Source organism: Saimiri boliviensis, chromosome 4, assembly GCF_048565385.1.
Source record: "Saimiri boliviensis isolate mSaiBol1 chromosome 4, mSaiBol1.pri, whole genome shotgun sequence".
Lineage (NCBI taxonomy): Eukaryota > Metazoa > Chordata > Mammalia > Primates > Cebidae > Saimiri > Saimiri boliviensis.
Genome location: NC_133452.1, coordinates 68,349,196 through 68,372,066, shown reverse-complemented (window position 1 = coordinate 68,372,066; position 22,871 = coordinate 68,349,196). Strand labels below are relative to the sequence as shown.

General features: G+C 33.5%; 1 protein-coding gene across 2 annotated transcripts in view; it reads right to left on the bottom strand.

The window, feature by feature from the left end:
• The window catches only part of ASCC3 (activating signal cointegrator 1 complex subunit 3), a 337,355-nt gene that overhangs the window by 295,060 nt on the left and 19,424 nt on the right, over positions 1–22,871 (bottom strand). For both annotated transcript variants that reach the window (XM_074397671.1, XM_003922908.4), the window contains exons 4-5: positions 9,606–10,165; positions 1,898–2,018 (exon numbers count right to left, since the gene is read on the bottom strand). In XM_074397671.1, coding sequence (XP_074253772.1) covers positions 1,898–2,018; positions 9,606–10,165 — 681 coding nt within the window. The remainder of the gene's footprint in view (positions 1–1,897; positions 2,019–9,605; positions 10,166–22,871) is intronic.

Genomic DNA, 22,871 nt, shown 5'->3' with positions numbered 1-22,871 from the left:
TAGTAGAGACGGGGTTTCACCATGTTGACCAGGATGGTCTCGATCTCTTGACCTCGTGATCCACCCACCTCGGCCTCCCAAAGTGCTGGGATTACAGGCTTGAGCCACCGTGCCCGGCCTCATGTATCTCTTCTTTTGTAAAGTGTTTGTTCATATCCTTTGCCCACTTTCAAATAGGCTTGTTTGTTTTTTTCTTGTAAATCTGTTTTAGTTCTTTGTAGATTCTGGTTATCAGCCCTTTGTCAGACGGGTAGACCGCAAAATTTTTTTCCCATTCGGTTGGTTACCGGTTCACTCTGACTGTTTCTTTTGCTGTGTAGAAGCTGTGGAGTTTGATTAGGTCCTATTTGTCTATTTTGGCTTTTGCTGCCAATGCTTTTGGTGTTTTGGTCATGAAGTCCTTGCCTACGCCTATGTCCTGAATGGTTTTGCCTAGATTTTCTTCTAGGGTTTTTATGGCATTAGGTCTTATGTTTAAGTCTTTAATTCATCTGGAGTTAATTTCAGTGTAAGGTGTCAGGAAGGGGTCCAGTTTCTGCTTTCTGCACATGGCTAGCCAGTTTTCCCAACACCATTTATTAAACAGAGAATTCTTTCCCCATTGCTTGTTTTTGTCAGGTTTGTCAAAGATCGGATTGCTGTAGATGTGTGGCATTATTTCTGAGGCCTCTGTTCTGTTCCATTGGTCTATATCTCTGTTTTGGTACCAGTACCATGCTGTTTTGATTACTGTAGCCTTGTAGCACAGTTTGAAGTCCGGTAGTGTGATGCCTCCCGCTGTGTTTTTTTGGCTTATAATTGACTTGGCTATATGGGCTCTCTTTTGGTTTCATATGAAGTTTAAGGTGGGTTTTTCCAGTTCTGTGAAGAAGGTTGTTGGTAGCTTGATGGGGATAGCATTGAATCTGTAAATTACTTTGGGCAGTATGGCTATTTTCACGATATTGATTCTTCCTAACCATGAACATGGAATGTTTCTCCATCTCTTTGTGTCATCTCTTATTTCACTGAGCGGTGGTTTGTAGTTCTACTTTAAGAGGTCCTTTATGTTCCTTGTTAGTTGTATTCCTAGGTATTTATTCTCTTTGTAGCAATTGTGAATGGCAGTTCGTTCTTGATTTGGCTCTGTTATTGGTGTATAGGAACGCTTGTGATTTTTGCACATTGATTTTGTATCCTGAGACTTTGCTGAAGTTGCTTATCAGTTTCAGGAGATTTGGGGCTGAGACAATGGGGTCTTGTAGATATACAATCATGTTGCCTGCAAATAGAGACAATTTGACTTCCCCCTTTCCTATCTGAATACCCTTTATTTCTTTTTCTTGCCTGATTGCATGATGTCCTTTGCAACAACATGAATGCAATTGGACGCCATTATCCTAAGTGAATTAATGAAGAAAACCAAATACCTCATGTTCCCACTTGAAGTGGGAGCTAAACATTGGGTATACACAGACACAAAGATGGAAAAAACACACTAACTAGGGATTCCAAAAGACAAGTAAGAGGGAGTAGGAAAATGGCTAAAAAAACTACCTATCAAGTACCATGTTCACTACTTGGGTGACAAATCTGTATCCCAAACCTTAGCATCAAACAATATACCCATGTAACAAACCTGCACATGTACCTCCTATTTGCAAAATAAAAGAAGCATATTTGTGTATTCTAAGTAGTTTTATCTTTTTACCAAAAAATGCCATATTCAGACACTGCTCTCCTATTTAGATCATGTATGTTTGTTTCATAATATGCCATATTTAAAATCTATTTAACAGAGTAATATCAGTAAATTATATAATAAACCAAAAGATATTTAAATGTAATTACATTACAAACATTTGCTAACCAATGAATCTTTCCTTTAAATTACAATGACCACTGCATACTTTCTTACCTTGAAGAGCCTGAAACTTATGATCATTTGAAGAATTAAGAAATCTATCCACAATTGTAATTCTGTTCTGGAGGAGTTTCTCAATAAGTTCAAGTCCTTCAGGTCCCAGCAGTTCAAATAGCTTATAAAAAGAGAAAAAAGTAACAAACATCTGTTACCTCAAAGTTAACTTTTTCAAGTTATTAACCTATTCAACAGAGGTGTAAATCCAAACTATCTCAAAAAGTTTAATAAAAATAGTTATTTAAACTAAGATAACTGACTCTTCACATTCCCAAAAATCTTTATAAAGGCTATCTGGAATTTTATAATTAAAAAACAGTACTCAATTTTTAAAAATAATTAAGATTTTAATACATAACTCTAAATCACAGAATAACATATTATTGGTATAACCAAATGAAATTCTAAAATAATTTAATTTGCTCTTCAACATATCATTCTGGTTTTCCCAAACAGAGTCCAGTTTTATAATCTGTATTAGGAAAGCCCAGGCCATATCTTTTATTTATCTTTGTTGTATGTTGCTTTTTTCACACTTATTTAAAAAAAAACTGTAGTCGGTAATCCTTTTAAAGAGAAAGCTCCAGTGAGATAACAGAGATGAGAAAAAAGCAGAACATAACCCCCAAATATTACATTGCTATCTGCAGTAAAGGAGACAGTAGTAAGGAATATCCTAGCCCTTCAAATAAGTTCAAGTATGCAGGCCCTGACAAGCATATCATGAGGTTATGGAACCACTTATACAATTGGCCTCAGAATCACTGCTATCTCTTGAAAAATAATTTTAAAAAAATAATATGTGGCCGGGCGCGGTAGCTCAAGCCTGTAATCCCAGCACTTTGGGAGGCCAAGGCGGGTGGATCACGAGGTCAAGAGATCGAGACCATCCTGGTCAACATGGTGAAACCCCGTCTCTACTAAAAATACAAAAAATTAGCTGAGCGTGGTGGTGTGTGCCTGTAATCCCAGCTACTCAGGAGGCTGAGGCAGGAGAATTGCCTGAACCCAGGAGGCGGAGGTTGCGGTGAGCCGAGATCGCGCCATTGCACTCCAGCCTGGGTAACAAGAGCGAAACTCTGCCTCAAAAAAATAAAAAAAATAAAAAAATAAAAATTAAAATTAAAAAAAAATAGTATGTGTAAGATAAAGGCAAAAGTCCCAATTTCAAAAAAGAAAAGATAAAAATGATGGATTGTGAAAACTCCTTATTTGCAAGCTTTACATCAACAAATAACAATGTGAAAATTTACAAGAAGAGTCACGACAAAATAATCTTAATTTTTTATGAGATTATTAGGTTAGTGGTTCTTAAATTGACAAAGCAACTGTAAGTGTGACATCTTTGAAGATGATGGGAAAAGGCATTCTACATGTCAATATTATTAGAACACTAACCAGTTGTAACCAAATTGTGTTAATGGATTAATGTCAACATAGAAGAAAAATGAAATTGTGCATATTAAATAAAAAGGCTAAGGAATAAAACGTGTAACTGATAACATATGTCTAAAAGAAAGTCATATAGGAGTAGGTGCCTATGACTTTGTTGCCCCGTTTCACACATATAGGACTGAATGGCTGAATAGGCATAGTATCAGTTAGCAAAAGAAATAAATTACAAGATAACTACTACAGAAAGAGATGGGATACTATTTGAATAAAAGAAGCTCTTCAATAGAATAAGTATACCTCATTACACAGGGATAACCATTTCTCTAATTCTAAACACACAAATACCACACTGGATGGAGAAATTCTATGATTCTAAACATTCTTTAAACAGTAATTTTCAATTCAGGCAGGAGGGTAGAGGATCTTCTGATTATTTGGTGAAAAGACAATAAAAAAAATACATATTGGTCCTCATAGCTGAAAGGACACTTTTAATTCCAATCTGGCTGATGTGGTAAACTAGCTCAGCAGTACTAAGGCTAACAAAAACAATGTATAGCACCTAATGGAGAGAACCTTTTCATAAAGCATTGTGAAATCTTTCATTACAGCGATATTTTAAATATCCCATTCTAGGTACAAAAAGCTACTACACCCTCTCAATCAAATTGTAATACACACATTAAATAAGGGATCTCAAAGTGTGGCCCAGAATCTCTAAGATCCTTTCAGAAGATATATAAGGTCAAAATTGTTTTCATAATAATAGTAAAACATTATTTGCCTTTTTGATTCTCATTTCCCACGAGAATAATGTAATGGACTTTAGCAGAAGCTACATAATGTAATGTATGGTATCAGAACATACTGAATGCAAAAATATATATGAGTATCTAGCTGTCTTCTATCAAGCCAGACACTGAAATGATTTCTAAAAATATGATACAATGGCACTCTTCATACTTTTTTTGATTTTAGAAAATAGTTATTTTTCACAAAAATGTTATTTATACTAATAGTAATATGATGCATATAGTAGTATTATTTTGAATGATTTGGGGCTGGGTGCAGTGGCTCATGCCTCCAATCCCTGCACTTCAGGAGGCTGTGGCAAGAGTATCACTTGAGGCCAGGAATTCATGACCAGTCAACATCACAACATCACAAAACTCTGTCTCTACAAAACATTCTTTTAAAAAATTGGCTGGGTGTGATGGTATATATTCCTAGCTAGGGATTCTGAGGCAGGGGGATTGCTTGAGCCTAGTAGTTACAGGTTACAGTAAGCTATGATCATGCTACTACACTCCAGCCTGGGTGACAGAATCAGACTCTGTCTCTGAAAGGATAATTACAAAGACTAAAATACAAATGATTTAATAGACACTTATTAAATTAACACAGTAAAAATTTTCAATTTTAATTTCTAATATGGTAAATATCAATATAGATAAATATCACAAAGAAAAATTCTATGAGTTCCTCAGTAATTTTTAAGAGTACAAAGGAGTTTTCAGAACAAAAAGCTTGAGAATCGTTTTATTAGAACAAGCTAATTATTCTCCACCAAAATTTCAAAGGATGATAGAATCAAATTGTGATCCCAATAAGTTCCAAAAAAACACAGTCTTCCCTCAGAAGACAATCTAACCAAATAACTCAAACTCCTTGACATCACACACATATCTGGAACAGGGTTAGGTTCAGAAATGAACTTGCTTGGGTCAAGTAACACCATCTGCATAGGGTCAAGAGATAATACACAGCAAATGTCAAATCACAAATGCTATAGAGAAGAGGCCCATCTGCACAAAAGAAAACTACAGTTGTATCAATAAAACTCAAAACTCACTTTTTCTAAAAACTGATTACACAGCAACTCTATCAATATTTACATCAGCATTAACAGCTTTGCAAATAACATTTAATATTAAAATAATACTGAGATATGTATATTCCAATATCTCTCCAATATGCCAGCATTTCAGATCCCTTTCAGATTATATATTTCTCAAGCAGTTTTTAAATTCACATCTTTTCCATCTCAACAAGAACTATTAATATCAGAGCTCACTTCAAAAACTTAATTCAAAAGATTTTCTTCATGGCAGCGAGACACTAAAAAGTCAAACAGGGAAAAAAGAAATAATTATCTGAATTAAGACCTAGCTTTTAAGCATCATTTTGTTATTTGAAACATCCATAGATAAGAAGGCATAGATAAAAATTTATTTACTGACATATAAGATATACACCTAAATAAAAGTTTGATTGTGCAAATATATGGTGCTAACACTTGAGAGCCTAGTCTGTGAAACATTATGTCTCATACATATTATTTCACAAGTCCTCACAGCAACACTGTGAAGCAAATTATTTCACAAATTAGAGAACTGGGGTTCACAAGGACTTAGTAATTTGCCCAGAGTCAATAAGACACAAGCAAACAGAGACAAAATTTGGCCTGGTTTTATAAGAAAAGAAATTCCTTCAAAGAACCTTGCAGTTAATGTTCTTTTCTTCAAAAAATCTGATGGCATACTAGACAGGAATGGTAGACCTATGCTGAGAAAAAAAGCCCGGAATTTCTACAACTGTCTTGCTTTGTAACTTTAGTAAACAACTGAGCCTTAGTTTGTTTTGTTTTTTTTTTACCTTTAAAAGAGGACATCACTTCTACACGTTGCAGGACTGTGAAGAAGCTGGTTAGTTCAAAGGAGAAAGCCTAGTTCAGGTCCATACATAACAGGCACTTAAAAATTGGTAGCTTTACTATTATTAATACTACTTTCTGGAGGAAAATTTGCTGTTGCAAAGTCCAATAATTATACTATCCCAACAGAACAAACCCTACTGCTACAATTCTGGTTATGAAACAGCAGCAGTAGGAAGATAATCTGTACCAATAATGGACAGGTTTTGATTAAGAAAATAATACGAAGTATTCAAGTCTTATTCACTTCTGGAAGTTAAAATGCACTTTTAAAAGTGAATAAAATTCAAGAACATAAAGAACCTTCAAGATCTTCTAGCCAATCAAATTCTAAGGCTTAATCAGAATACTTACAGCCTTAATTGAAAAATTGCAAAGGCCAAAAGAAGAAATGCTCTTAGAAGAAAGTAATGTAGAGGCTCAACGCAGGGAGGGAAAAGGGGATGATACTGATAAAAGCTAAGAAGCGGGTTTTTAATTTGTTTTATTAGTACAACACACAGGACAACATAGACGTACTTTCTATGTAATTAATTCCCTGAGGAATTATTAAAACTCATTTTAAACGGGTCTAAAAGTTTCATCCTTTTATTTCAGCCAATTCCTTATTTGAAACTCATAAAGGAAAAGATCTTGTTTCTAAAGAAATTATGAATTAAGAGTAAATGTCAATAATTCCCCTACATAAACTTAAGATGCTTAGCTTCAAAACACAGTCATATGTACAAATCTACTTAAACTTCAATGCACCTGTGTACTTTGTCAGAATGTCTGAATTTACATCCTGGATCCACTACCTACTCTGTAACTCCAGACAAATTTCTCAAAATCTCTAAACTCAGTTTGATAATGTATAAAATACCTGCCACCAGCAAGCAATAATCTATGAGGCTGACAAAGCATTTCCTTAAGGTACCAGCAAAACAGACCAGGAAAGTTAGAAAAACATCTTAAAAAGGAATCTGATGTTTGAAAAAGACATCAACTTCATCATCATGTTAATAAATAAAATTTTGTTAGTTTTTTTTTTTTATGTTTGCTTTAGTATGCTATTTAAAGAAAAAAATTAATCACATATGGGGAGGAGAAATGCCTCAGAGTGTACGTTTTCAGTTCTTAGGGCTTCTAACATCTTCATCCAACACTGCCTATCTCAAAGCACTACTATAAAGATTAAATGAAGTCATGCATATAAAGTATATGACATATGCCTTATGTCATATATTAATGTCAGTTACTATTACTAATATTGTCATTAATACTATTCCTCTTCATGTTTCAGTCAGAAACCTCACACAGTCTTTGTGGTAAATGTAATCATATGAATATACCTTTTTCCCATTTTTTTTCTAACACTAGCTTAACAATAATATAATGCCTTTATCATCAAGTAGGCATTAGGTCAATAAACTATTAAGAACTGGGAAACCATATATTGAGAAGAATTTTTGCCATCAGCATAGAAATAGCTTTACATATTTTTCTTAGATTATTTGTAAAAATATTCCCATGGTTCTGCTAAATCTCTGGAGCAAGAGAACATGGCATGCTACTTAAAAATCCCTATTTAAATAAAGAACCAAGTAAAAGCTTAGAAAGAAACAGAAATTAACTGTTATCATATGAATTGATTGGCTTTTTAACTACCCTCTTTTGAGGCTTAGGTGAAGTATTTAGAAGTAAGTAGACAACACAGAAGGTACAGAATACCCGAAAGTGAAAAAAGCACTGGTCAAGAACAATTGTAGTGAGGCAACTGCAAAAAAAAAAACAACAATTGTAGAAAACTACTGAACCGTCACTTGAAAATTATACTGAAAATCTGCTATAAAAACAGAATATAACAGCAAGGAAATGTATCTAAAATATAAAGTATGAATAACCTATGCTGTAGAACAAAAATTATCATAATGATTGTTCATTTTCATATACAAACAGGAAAACCGAAACACTGACTATATAAAACCATATAGAAATACCACTCAAGTCACTGACAGGATGTCTTGAAACATTAACTTACATGTTAAACTATCCATTAATCCTAGTTGAAAAAAATCATTGAGCCACACTATGCAAGCTTCATAGTGGTTTGTCATACACCTTAACAAGGTGCACAGCCCTCATCTCATTTGGCTCTTACCTATCTGCATGCCCTTATTTCTCAGCACTTCACCTTTGCATTTTGCAACTCTTGCTGTACAGAACTACAGCTCTCTGAAACAGTGTTAAAGCCTGAAATATGCTCCCTACATTTCTGGTCCACTTGAAAAAGTTAAATCTAGTCATATTTTAAGACTTGGTTAAAGTTTAATCTTCTCTATGCATACTTTCCTACCATACTAACACCTATATAAAATCTATGACTTGTTCTTTTATGTCCTCATTTTCTTTGCATGTAGTATTTTATAATACCTATAATATTTCAGCACAGTTACTTGTTGACATGTCTCCTCCTGCTAGACAATTAATTTTTAGAACAAGTTTGCAATCGTATTCATCCTTTTGTGTTCGGTAAATAGCACTGTACCTAGTAATACACTAAGCATACAATAAATACATGACAAATGAAGCTATTAAGAAAAAAATCTAGAACTAAAAAATATTACCCTTCCAACAATCAGATTCAGTTACATACTTAAAACTGTGATGAAAAACTTAGAAATACAAATTTACTATAGATATTCCGAAGTAATGGTTTTATGACTAAGAAAATATCCACTAGCTATTTATAAGTTTCAGTTTACTATAATCATAGTAGGATAACTGCTATGTATTCAATTATGATGAACAAATTGTAAAATTTTCTTCATAAATTACAATTTTTAAAATAATATTATGTTCAGAATGTTAGAGAAAATTTAATAGTGTAGAACAGATCTGATATAAATTAAACCAAGTGTAAAACATTCAAGGTAGGTAAGACTGACCACAGAATTAACAATATAATACCTTTCTTCCAAACTAATGTTAATCAGCATAACACCTATCACTACCATGGGTTAAGTCCTCCAATATCTAGTTAACTAATTGTCTAAATTAATTTTTCTCTGAAAAATACAGCTGTTATTTTTTTCTGTATTTCTGATACTCAGTGTGATTTTAAAATTCTTAATTCCAATAATAACAACAAAAATAATCATAGCTACCGATTATTTACTGTTACTTACCATTTTGCATATATCACATTCAATGCTTTTAACAATTCTCTATGTCTCCTTGAGATAGCCCAAAGATTTGATTTCAAAGGCTCTGTCCTTTCTACAATGGTATGACATTTCTCTTAATCCTTCATGAAATATGTTACTCATTCAATTTGTCCAGTATTAAAATTAAGTTAATATCAAACAAGTATTGTCCCAGTAAACAGGACATGTGGACACCCAACTATTGCCTACTGACTCCTCTGCTACACTCATTACACTTTCAGACCTCCTGTAACTATCCAGTGGAAAAGTATATACAGGCCTGCTATGTGAAACCATATTCAACTTCTATACAGAATATTAAAGACCTTTCTTTGCTAACCACCATGTTTAAAAACATTATTTCATTAAGATAGTTTACATTAATATAAAAAACCAATAATTTCAACTGTACCTCATCCTGAAGTTCATCACCACTTTTAATAGAAGCAAGCATGTCATATAAAGTACAGCAAAGATCTTCTACTCTTGGCACTTCAGTCATTTCCTTCAAAGTTGAATTTAAGTACCTTTCAACTTCACACCACAAAAAGGAGCCATTTGATTTTTCCACAGGCTTAAGTTCTGGGGTGCAAGCCTCCTGGAGATGCTCATTCAGAAACTTCTTATAATCTAGGCTTATAGTTTTCTGAGTTTCACCATTTATTGGCAGTTCATCAAAGTGGTCCAAATCATGCATGTCAAATGAAAATACTAAATTTTTACCAAAAAAAAAACCATCGCCATGTTCTTTTTCTGTCATCTGCACAAGAGCAGTAAGATCATCTTGACTAAAATGAGAAATAATTCGATTAGTAGCATTACAAGCTGCAGTGGCAGATGACGATGGAAAGGGGCCAAACATCTGTTTGATAGCCTTTGTTTCCTTGTGACCAACATAGTCCTTCAAATGAAATGTCATGAAGAGAAATGCAGCCCCACTTTCAATTGCTTCTCTCCCATTATCAGTTCCAACTATTCAAAGACAAAAGAAACAGTATTAGCTCAATTGAATCATGGTTCAAGTTATGATTTTCCAAAAAATTACCACAAATATTCTCCCGAGTAAATCTAACAGTCAAATCATAGCAATAGGCTGGGCTGGGTGCAGTGACTCCCTATAACCCCCACACTCTGGAAGGCCAAAACAGAAAGATCACTTGTTTCAGAATCCAGCTCCCCTGCCTCTTTCAAGATGAGTACACTGAGTACACTGCACAAATAAAATGGTATTGATTACAATACTATAGTATCCCCTCACTGTACTTAGACCCAAATAGGTGGCTTCACAAAGATTAGTTGATTTAAACCGGACCAAAGCCTCCCTGACAACAGACTAGTATTTTTATACTATATCAAACTGCCTCAGTCACTTTTTACTATATCTGCTATTCAGTCATGTGTAGATTAAGAGTTTATATGTAGGAAAATAAGCAATTTTACAATGTATATTTCCAATTTGTTCAAGTATGAAGTCTACTTTTACTGTTATAATTTATATAATATCTGACATACAGTTATTCCTTTAGTATTTAAGAAGATACATGAAAATCTTCTATAAATAGTGCTTATAAATTAACTCAATAGTATTTATGTACATTTACTTATTCATTCTATACATTTTACTTATAACTTGTAAAACAGGTATAATTTTGGGATTACGATACTTCTACAGATAATTTAAAAGGGTTGATAAAAGCAATCTAAGCAAAAATGGAATTCACATTTACAAACATTATCTACCATTGTAAATATATATTTTTTGTAAAGATAGCATTGTTATTACTTTGCATCTTGGAAGTTTTTTTAAAATAATAATTTACTAAAAATTTTCACATAATTATCTCACTTTGTCTTAACAGAAGTATCTCCATTTTATAGATGTTAAATGGCAACAGAATTTGAGTAATTTGGGAAAGATCAAAAAGCTATTAAGTCATTAAACAAAATTAACAGTAGTCTTCTAACTCCTAAACAAGTTCTTTCCCCTGTCACACTGATTCCCTGTAAATTCCTAGAAAGTAGACTTACTTCTAATTCTTGTTTACAAAATAAATTTTAAAAATAACTAAGTCACCTTAAGAAATGAAATAATGGAAGAATAGCCTTATTATATAATGCAAAAGTGTAATTAACTTAAATATCCATTATTAGGTTGCTGGTTGAATTCTGATACAGCCATATATTGTATTCACTAAATATACTGCAGAACTTTCCTTTAAAAAATCCATTAATAAGTGGGAGAAAAGTTATAAGCCCATGTTTGAATGAAGAGAAAATAATTGTAGACTCATAGAAACATCAAGAAAGATCAAAGCAACTTTTTCAGTTGCTTTGAAAGATCAAAGCTAATTTTTAATAAGCATTAACTTAAATCTATAATTTCAAAAATTACAAATACTCTAAAAATTTTAAATCTAGCGGGGCTGTGGTGTTTCATAAATGTTAATACTCTAAACTAATGACTAACTCTCTTTCTGCACAACCTGTGTGGAATGGACACGTGTTCACACCACATAGCAGTTTCTCAAGAGAGATTCTCTATATGCCTTGCTGTTCTAGGAGTTCCAAAGTTTAAGAATCATTAGCAAACAGTTCTTGTTGCCATGGATGGCTACCCAATGGAAATAATGTCTACGATATTCTTAAAACAACGCACTTTTTCAGGGCGCTAAAATATGAGACGGTCACATCCACTTCCACCACTTTCCTGCAACCACACTGGCTTGTCTTCCCCAAGGGGCACCCACATGCTTTCCACCAGCACATTGGCCACATGAGATGACATATGTTGCTGGCCTAAGAGACTGGCTGTTAACACGCTGCCTGGATGAGGGGGGAGGGATCAGAGTGGAGCATACGAAGGATCCCTGGGTCTGCAGCCACAAAGGATGCAAGGCAACTTGCTGGTACAGCACACTCAAATGTTTGTTTGTTTGTTTATTGACTAAACTGTATGAAAAAAGTTTGTAAAATATAGAAAAACATCTGAAGAAATAGGTATGGAAGGCCAACCTACCCTCAACAAAAATGTAATTGGAAGGGAAATACTAAGTGCTCCTCTACTAGCCAGCTGAAGCCATGGAACTGGTCACATCGGAAGAAGTGGGAGATCGGTGGGTTTGGAAAACGCATCTGGTACATTTCTAAATAAAGGTATTATAATCATGTTCTTGTTTTCTTACATTACATCTGGAATTGAACATGTTACATTAACTGTGAGATTCCTGTTCCGAAATACCGTCTTGTTCACTTCCCTTTATATTCTATATTTAAGTAAACATATAAACGGTTAGGTTTATGATCTTTGGTTAGTTAACATTTGCACTCAATTCTTAAAGCTTTTTCTGTCTGCTTCATACCTCTCACTATGGTAATCTTTCAAAGAGGAATCAGGATTTTACGTAGTTCTGGCCACAGATAAACTGATACACTAATCAACTGGCAAAAAGTTTATATAAAATTTAAGAACTCCAAACTTTTAAAGAAGCTAGTCTAGAAACCTACATACTTGAGTATCTAATTTTCTATCCAAAAAAATACTGGATAACATAAGCTGTAAGCCAAAAAACTGGCTCTGCCCACCTGGCACTTTAACTGTAACACATTTAAAAGGATACACTTAGAAAGTCCCTAGAATACTTTCATTAGGAAGAAATACCCTACTCTGCAGTTATATTGAGAGGACTGGGATATGAAACGCATAGTAAACTATAAGGCACTTGCAGAATTAAAAAAAAAAAAAAAAGTCAGAAGTGAAAGAGGCTTGCCAAAAATCACCATTAAGTAGCAGAGCATGATCAGAACTCAACTTGGCTGGTTGGTGCTCTTTTATTTTAAATCATCTTCAAACATAAAAACGACAACAACAAAAAAACTCCACTAAACCTTATATAGAACCTTACCACATAAAATGATATATTTGGTAGATTGTTACTGTTGTATTACAAAATAATTTTTTAAAATTGTCAATCATCCTCAGCACACAATTTACATCTATTTTTTTAAAATTCAGAATATTAAGAATTAAATTGTTGCAAACTGTCACTTTTTTCTGTAGCCTACTTTAATTGTTGAGAAATCCTGGAAAAAAAGATGAGTGGAAATTTTTAATTGAAGATCGAATTAAAATATCAACAACTTGTATCCATAATTGATAACTATTCTTTTTTAAATTATCAGACAGTCTTGGCCTAGTGGCCAGGCTGGACTACAGCGGCACAATCTCAGCTCCCTGCAACCTCCGCCTCCTGGGCTCAAGTCATTCTCCTGCCTCAGCCCCCTGAGTAGCTGGCACTACAGGCACGTACCCACCATGCTTGGCTAATTTTTATTAACAACTCTGTTTTGTAGAGTTGTTTCACCATGTGGCCCAGGTTGGTCTCAAACTCCTGAGCTTGGGTGATCCATCCATCTCAGCCTCCTAAAGTGCTGAGATTACAGGTATGAGCCGCTGCACCTGGACAATAAGTATTCAGTTTAGAAGTTGTCAACCAATGAGTTCCTTGACCAGTTAAATCCTCATTGTACAGTAGAAAATATTTTATAAAGATTGAAATGTTCAAAGCACTCAAATTTTTTCATGTTATATCCATACTTTAAATGTCATTTTTACCCCAACACTTGCTCTTCAGCTGTGAATACCATAATATAACCCCGTACTGTTTACTTAAGCTCATTCCATTTACTAAAAATTATCAGCAAGATAGGCAAGCTGATATAAGTATGTTATATTTGAAAAGAGATTAGCTACCTGATTTTTTTAAATCTGGTAAATATGATGATGTTTTCTTTTAAAAATATGTAAAACACAGGACCTTACCTATAATACTAGATACAACGAAGTACATTATTTAACAAAATACAAAAATGATTCCACTTGAATATAAAATATACCATTTCCTCATAATTTTTCCCTCTATATATTTCTGTTCAGTTCCTGTTAGTGTAATTATTAAACAAGTACAATATCTAAATTAGTCTCATAAATCTTGCTAATATTTTCCTCATTTTTACAGCAAAACTCAGATATGAAGAGATTACATAACATAATGATGCTGCAGAACAAGCCAGGTACTTTTTTTTTTTCCTGAGGGAAAGAATATTAAACAATCTTTCAAATGATAAAAAAAATTATCAAATATTTGACATAACAGAGGTAGGCATTTTCCATGTGGCTTTTGGGGGAATAAAATGAACAATTTCTGTGATATAATTTTTAAATTGCCTAAGTAATTTAGTATAATGAGCCTCATGTATTTTAGAGTATATAACTCTTCAAAGCACCTTTAGCAATACCTTGCATTAAACAGGGAAAGTAGTCAAGAAATGATCAATATAGTGATTTGAAGGAGTTACTTAAATGTTAAAATTATGACTACATTTACATAAAAACTGCTGCCTTTGGGATGAGGGAATAAAGGAAAGCAAACAAAGAAAGGTATTTGTTAGAAAAAAAGTGTAGTAGTACAAAAGATTAAAAATAGTCCAAGGCATTTCCCTATGTTTTAAAAACAGCCATTTCATTTTACGTACATTCATTACAAAATGTGAATACTCAACTTGCAACTTTAAGGCAGCAACCAGCCACTACATTACCTTTCCAGTAGCATAAAATCCTGTATCAAATTATAATGTACCTTCCCAAGCAACCAAATAGCTAACATAAAAGTTTGAATTAGACTTCATATAAAAGCTTCCTATAATAAAACCATCATTTTGAGCATCATTAAGAAAATTAAAACAAACACATAGTTCACTGAGATTTAACTGCCATTTTAGATTTTTTTTAACATCCAAGGAAAAACAAACAAAAAAGATTATAGTATATACTTCTGTGCTGTATCCATTTATCAGATGCTTAGTAATATTATACTCGTAATACTATTTAAAAGTATCACTTTTAAAATGCCTCTACTAAGGAATACAGTTTTAAGTTTTCTTATATTTAAGGAATCATAATTTGTTAATGACAAAAAATCTACTGATAAACTAAAGCAAAATTTCAAGAACCTCTGAACTAAAAGTTCAGAGGTCGGGCTCTGTCACCCAGTCTGGAGTGCGGTGGCACGATCCTGGCTTACTGCCACTTAAGCCTCCTGGGCTTAAGCTATCCTCCAAACTCAGTCTCCTGAGTAGATGGGACTACAGACATCCACCACCATGCCTGGCTATTGTTTTGTGTTTTTTGTAGAGATAGGGTTTTGCCATGTTGTCCATGCTAGTCTCAAACTCCTGAGCTCAAGTGATCCATCCGTCTTGGCCTCCCAAAATTCTGGGATTACAGGCATGAGCCACTGTGCCAAACCAGTATCCACCCTAATTTACAATTGTTTTGCTATATTCTCAGGTAATCTGAATTACCTATTTACACAGCTGATACATTTGTAAAGTCCTCTTTTTATAAAGATATTCAGCTTTTATTTTTTTAATTTCTCTTGTAAAATGGACATAAATATAACACCTCTGTCTTTGAAACATTCAAAACACAATATACTGCTGTCCAATGTTACCTTCTCTATGAATTTATTCCTGACTTACCTAAGCAGTTTCCTGCCCTTTGAACCAGTACATCACTGGACACATTAAATCTGTCATAACATTTAACCCACAGAAATAACTATTTGTTTACTAATGGTTATTAGCACATCTAAGTTATAATAAAATTATTCACTGACAGCCACTTATCTAGCTGTTAACCCTAGGCACTTTATATTACTACTTAACATCACAACAACCACAGAAGGTGAGAACTGTTATCGCCATATTATAGATGAGAAAACAGGTTTAGTGATATTAGCTACCCACTAGTAACCACAGAACTGAATTTATACCCACATATATTAACTGATAATTTGAAATTATCCCAAACTATAATAACAGTTATGAAACCGAAAAGCAAATAATAGTAGTACAAGAAATACAGTTGCCTCAAGTACACAGATATAATGCCTAGATGTGGAGCAGACACCTAGTGAATAAAAGGCAACAAACGTGAAGAAAAAGCCAAATCATTAGCACGGACTTGAGCCCTACTATTATCAAGTTGCTGATTTACATAGGGAACTTGTCAGATGAAACAAACAAACCCACTTGGTCTCTTTGTCACTACAGTAGGTTTTGATATTTGAGATGAATATATTCCTAATACATATATTTATGGATGTATAAATATTTAACAAATATAAAAAAAAGCATGAGAATGAAAAACATCAATTTCTTACATTTATGATATTGGTTACCAGGGCCTGAGCAGGAGACATAGGAGTTCTTACCATGATAGCCAAATCTGAAGCTAAATGAATATACAAGCATGTGGTACTTTTATCAATCTGAAATATTTCCATTTTAATCTAACATAAAAAGCATAGTAATTATTTTATTGAATATAACAAGAAAATATACAGTACACATACAGCTCAAATAATTATCAAAAAATGAATAAACTTGTATAATCTGGTTAACTAATTCCAAAATCAGAACATTATGAGCTCTCCAGAAACTTCCCTCATATTCAATCCTAGTCACTACCTCCTTCCTCAAGAGTAGCCACTATCCTGACTTCTAAAACCAGAGACTGGTCATGCTTAGTTTTCAATTTTATATTAATGGAATCATAGTATGTGCTGTTTGGCTTCTTTTGTCAACATTATGAGTCTCTTACAAGTTATACATAGTGTAATCCACTATTGCTATAAAGTAGTCTACAGGCTTATGCTTTTTAACAATCAACTGGGTTGTTTCTACATTAAGGCTATCACAAATGTTGCCATGAATGTACATCTTTTTGATATACATGTATGTACAAGCAATTTTACTGGATATTTATGTTGTAAGATTTAAAATTTCTCTTGTCCAACCATAGCTGGTTAATAGTAGACACTGTCAAACAGTTACTCAAAGTGGTTGTACCAATCTAAACTCTAGCAGCAGATGAGAATTTTTGTTTCACATTCTTGATCCTAACAACCTTAGGTATGTCAGTCTTTTTCATTTTAACCACTCTAATGGGCATGTAAGTTTTTTTCATTTTAACCATTCTAAGGTCATCTCCTTGACTACCAATGAAGCTGAACTCCTTTTCATGTCTAGTGGGCAATTATCTCCTATGAAGTCCTTGTTCAAAGCTCTTACTCATTTTTATATAGGATTATCTGTCCTTTCCTTATTGATTTGTAGGAGTTCATATTTAATCTTGACACAAGCTCTCTTTTTGGTTATAAATCTTGAAGCTATATTCTCCCACTCTATGGCTTGCTTTTTTACTCTTAATGAATAGAAGGTATTAATTTTACTACAGTCCAATTTAATCATTCCCTTTATATTTTTTATTTTCTGTTTAATAAATTTTCCCATATACCAAGATCCTAAAGATACTCTTTTACATCTTTTAGGAGATGTGTTGTTTTGTGTGTCATGCTTAATTATATAGGCTGCTTAAAATTATCTGCTGCTTAAAATTATCTGTAAAGTACATACTTCTTTTCATCTGCATATGTAGTTGACCCTGCATCACATACTGAAAAAACAGCCCTTGTTTCACTACTTTTTGGCCTTCATTATAAATCAAGTATACTTCTATCTGTAGGTTTGTTTCTGGGCTATATTCTGTCACACTAGACCATTTATTTGCCTATTCGTGGACCAATACCACACTATCTACTTATCATTATAAAATTTAGTATCTACTAGAGTAAGTTCTCCCTCTTTATTTTTCAAAGTTAACCAGACTATTCTTTACCTTTGAATTTCCATATAATTTTCATATTGATTTGTCAATTTCCACACACACACACCCTCAAACATAAGATTGTGCTTGGGATAGCATTGAATCTGTAGATCAATTTGGGTAAAAACTGTATCATTATAATAGTGAGTCTTCCAATCCTTGGTGTATCACTCTGTTTATTTAGGTCTTTAAATTCTCTCAATAATATTTTAGTTTTCCATGAAGTCTTGCTTATTTTTTGTTAAATTTACTCCTAGGTATTTGATGTTTTTGATGCTTTTGTAAATGTAAAACAAATTTAAATTTATAAAATTTAAAGTATATTAAGTTACAGAAAGATCAATTTGATTTTTAATGTGCTTCTTAGCAAGTAAAAAAAAATTGATTTTTATATTAACCATGTTAAATTCATTTTCTACAGGTACAGTCATGTGAAAAATGGCAAACATTCTTTTTTTTCAGCCTTTGTGCTCTTACTTTTTCTTGCCATATTACATTAGCAAGGATTTTTAATACAGTCAGAAACAGAAGTGGTGATAGGCATTCGTGTCTAATTCTGTATCTCAGGGAAGCTTTTAACTTTGTAATATTAAGTATGTTTGTTCTAGGGTTTTTATACCTACAGCTTATCAGATTAACAAAATTCCCTTCTATTTCTAGTTTACTGAGAATTTTTATCATAAATAGATGTTAGATATTCATCAAATGCTTTTTCTTTACTGAATAATCATGTAATTTTTAAACTTTTATTACTTTACAATGAATCACACTCTCTTCCCATATTTATTAATCCACTCATTGTAAATATTTGAGTGTATGTTTACACTGTAACCATTTGAGTGAATGTATCACAAACACATCATGTGTCTATTTTTCTTTTGCTGGCCCATTTGACAGTACATTTTAATCTTTGTGAGATTTCATTATATATACTGCAGTATACTTCCCCTGAGATTTAGGGGGAAGCTAAATCTAATCTAGCTCTTACATAGCTAGAACATTATCACATCTGAGATCTAATATTACCTAATGATGTCCAGCCCATATTCAGATTTCCCCAATTGCCCCAAAAATACCTGTAACTTTGATCTGATTCAAGAGTCAATCACGAATCATACATTACATCTGATTATTATATGCCTTTAACCTCTTTTAATCTACAATAGTACTCTCATATCTTTTTAAATGACATGCTCCATTAAAGCCATCATAACATAATTTATTTGTAGTTAAGGTTTTTAATTACAGATTCAATTCCTTTAATAGTCAAATATTCAGATTTTCTATTTTCTCTTTTGTCCATTTTAATCATTTTTGTCATCTTAGTCCACTGAATCTGTCAGAAGCTCATCTTCTCATCCTCCTCTTTTCCATCCAGCCTCCTCTTCTGGAGTGGACAAGTAACTTCTAGGAAAAAGTGGCCCAAATGCCAGGATCACATTTTCTGGATTAATTTCTGCTTCCACCTCTTGGCCCCCAAAATCTTCATTGCTTTGGTACTTCTCTGATACTGTCAAACAGACTTTGTATTCTGCAGCTTTTCTAGGTATTCTCTGTAGAGGGTTTTTCCACATTACCCTATCTGCTACCTTGTGGGAAGTGAAACTCTTTGAACTCTTTTGCAATCTGCAGTTTTCAAAATAACTGTCACAAATACTGCTATATCCCTTTAACAGGCCTTTATAATTCTAAATGTCTACCACTACGTCCATAAGCAAAATTGCCAGATTCTGCTAATACCTTTTTATAGTTCCTATTCAGTCAATGCTTTATAAATGGCATTCTACCCTGGATTTTGACTCCTCATTTTTTAAAAGCAAAATCCTACTTACTTGACAACTCATAAACTATAATGGATTCACAAATGCCCTAAACCACACTTTGTAAGCCACTCCCGTCCAACCTACCTTTTGAGTCTTACTTTTCTTAAAGACAAAGTTATTAAAGGTAAGATGCATAAAAAAGTCACAAATCATATAAATCAGGTCTTACAAATTAGAAAATGCAAAACAAACAGGTCTTTGTGTAACAAAATAAGTTGAACAGTGAAAGAAACTAGTTCCATTATGGCTGAGTCTTGACCTGTATCCACATTAGAGTGAAATCATTAGATCAATACACTCTCAGACAACTTCAAACATTCTCTTCTGGCTCTTGAAGAGATACTCGGTTAGAGAGCTGGTTAGAGAATGTTAGGGTCTTTCTAACCACCTGTCTACTATTCTTGGCCCCCATCTTTGCACAGTTTCTGTCTACACTGTGCAAATCCTACTAGCCTCATGAAATGATTATTTAAACTCTTAAGTAACAGATACATCCATTTTACTTACTGCTAGTCTCAATCTTGACTTATTTTCAAAAATGTTTATACTTAGAGCACATATAACATGACAAAGTTTCTTTGCCAACAAAATATAGGTTAATATGACTATAATCCTTCAGTATTCATGAAGGAGACAGCTATGCCTACAATCAATATTTGAATACATAAGAACCAAGAATACTATTTTTAAATAATTTATACATTTTCTCTCTAAAACTAAATTTTATTATTAAAATAATCTTAAGGGGAGAATCAAATTGTAAAAAGGTATGGAAATAGACCAAATGTAAATTGTGGGTTGGGGGCAAGAGGAGGAATACTTAAAAATAACAAAAAGACAAAACATTGCCACTTGTAAGACATGGTCAGCATTACAGGTAGTGAAGACCATGGAGAACTTCGAGTTAAATTTTCAATACTTCATTTGTTTATTGAACATCTACTGGATCCCTGTAGCACATTTGGCAATGGAATAGAAATATGCTGTAATTCCTATAATCCCTGTATCATCAAAGCATTCAGTCTATCAGAGACCTTACTACTGTGAAGGGAGAAGACAGGAAAATAATTATGAAACAACAAGAAAAGTATTCTAACAAAGTATGAATAATAGAACACAACGGGGAAAGTTATTTTAACGCATAAAAGAGAGAGAGAAAACAGTATGCACTGTTCAGGAAATTCAGACAGTAAACACTGCATATGCTGGCATAAAAGTTGCATGTGATTCAATGACAAAGAGATGAAAACGTACATCGTGTCAACTCACAAAGGAGTTTTACGTGTTATTCTAAAGAATTTGATCTAAAAGGTAAGCTGGGAATAAAAATGAGCTTTGCTTTGACAAAAATCAGTGTAGTGACAGTGAAAAAGGTAGAGAAAGGAAGGCTGAAGCAAATAACTACCGAAGTAGCTCAGACATGAGGTGGTTAAAGGCTGAAATGGGGCAATGGTAAATACACAGAGTAAATTTAAGAACAGCTGAAAAGCAGACTTAATAGGACATGACCTCTAACTACAAGGAAAGGAAAGGTAAAAATCTAGGATTTCTGTCATATTTCTATTTCAGAATTTGGATCTAGGCCTACTTTCAACACATACAAACCAGAAGATTCACTTAACCTTAATGGACCCTGTTTCTTCACATACAAAAATGAAGGCAATAGACAAGATGTCCTCTGATATTTCCTCCAGCTTAATGTCGATTGTTCAGATTAAACATATGCATGGCCTTAAGTGTCTCATAATATTATACTCAAGTGAAATATAATCTTTTTCTTTATTCACTTGTTTAACCTTTTTAATACAATTATACCAAAATTGTCTATGTTAGAAGAGAAATATAAGAGAAATGACAGGGACATTTTCCACACAAGACTAATCTTTTCAAAGCTGGTAGTTTTAATAACATTTCCAGCATCAGCATTTTCATCCAGAAAGGACAGCTGACTACTATTCAACTGAAGTTTCACTAAAGCTAATAGTTATTCAACTTAAGTATGGCATTTAAAAGTGGGTATAACAGATTTAGAATTTGCCTGCATCCAACTTAAGAGTTTATTTGTCTGAGAAATATTCTTTTGAGACATTAATCTCAAAATAATCCCTTAAATATATGGGTCAGGTGTTCAGTCCCTAAATATCAATCAGATATTTATCTCATCACAGGTGCAATCCCTAGGATTACATTTAATGACTGGTATTTAAAACAATGTTTTTTGACTTGTGGCCAGAGATATCCAGAGAAAAAAATTTAAAGATTTAAAGTTTTTTTTTTTTAATCTTAAATTTCAAATCATTTATGTAAAGAAATAACTTAGTCATGGATTGAATAAGCTCAATATGTCATTACATTTTTGCCTAGTATGCTGAGGCATTTTTATAATGTAACTCAAGAAGAGGAAGGATACTCTGTATAGTTTTTGAAAAGTACTTCAGTCAGATTGTGGTGGCCCCAACATCTTACAAATGAAAATGTAATGCAGACCAGAAGGGTTAAGATCCTAGTCAAGGTAATGTGGAACACTGCATTTTCACCACTATTTTTCAAACAACCTAATTGCCTCTGTATTCTTAAAATACAAAGTCTAATTCTATGCCAAATGCTATTACAAACCTCATCAAAAGTACTCTAGGCTTAAGCAAACTCAATTTTTACTAATGTCCTTGAACTTTTGAAGATCTAACTTTACAAACGTATGAGATATTTTATACTTTCACAACTTAAAACAATGAAGACATTCTACTAAATATTATACTAGGTTATAAAGCAATGATAGTTAAGTGACTTTTTTTTTTTTTTGAGACGGAGTTTCGCTCTTGTTACCCAGGCTGGAGTGCAATGGCGCGATCTCGGCTCACCGCAACCTCCGCCTCCTGGGTTCAGGCAATTCTCCTGCCTCAGCCTCCTGAGTAGCTGGGATTACAGGCAGGCGCCACCGTGCCCAGCTAATTTTTTGTATTTTTAGTAGAGACGGGGTTTCACCATGTTGACCAGGATGGTCTCGATCTCTTGACCTGGTGATCCACCCACCTCGGCCTCCCAAAGTGCTGGGATTACAGGCGTGAGCCACCGCGCCCCGCCAAGTGACATATTTTTAAAAGTTAACACATTTGAAAAAAAAAAAAAG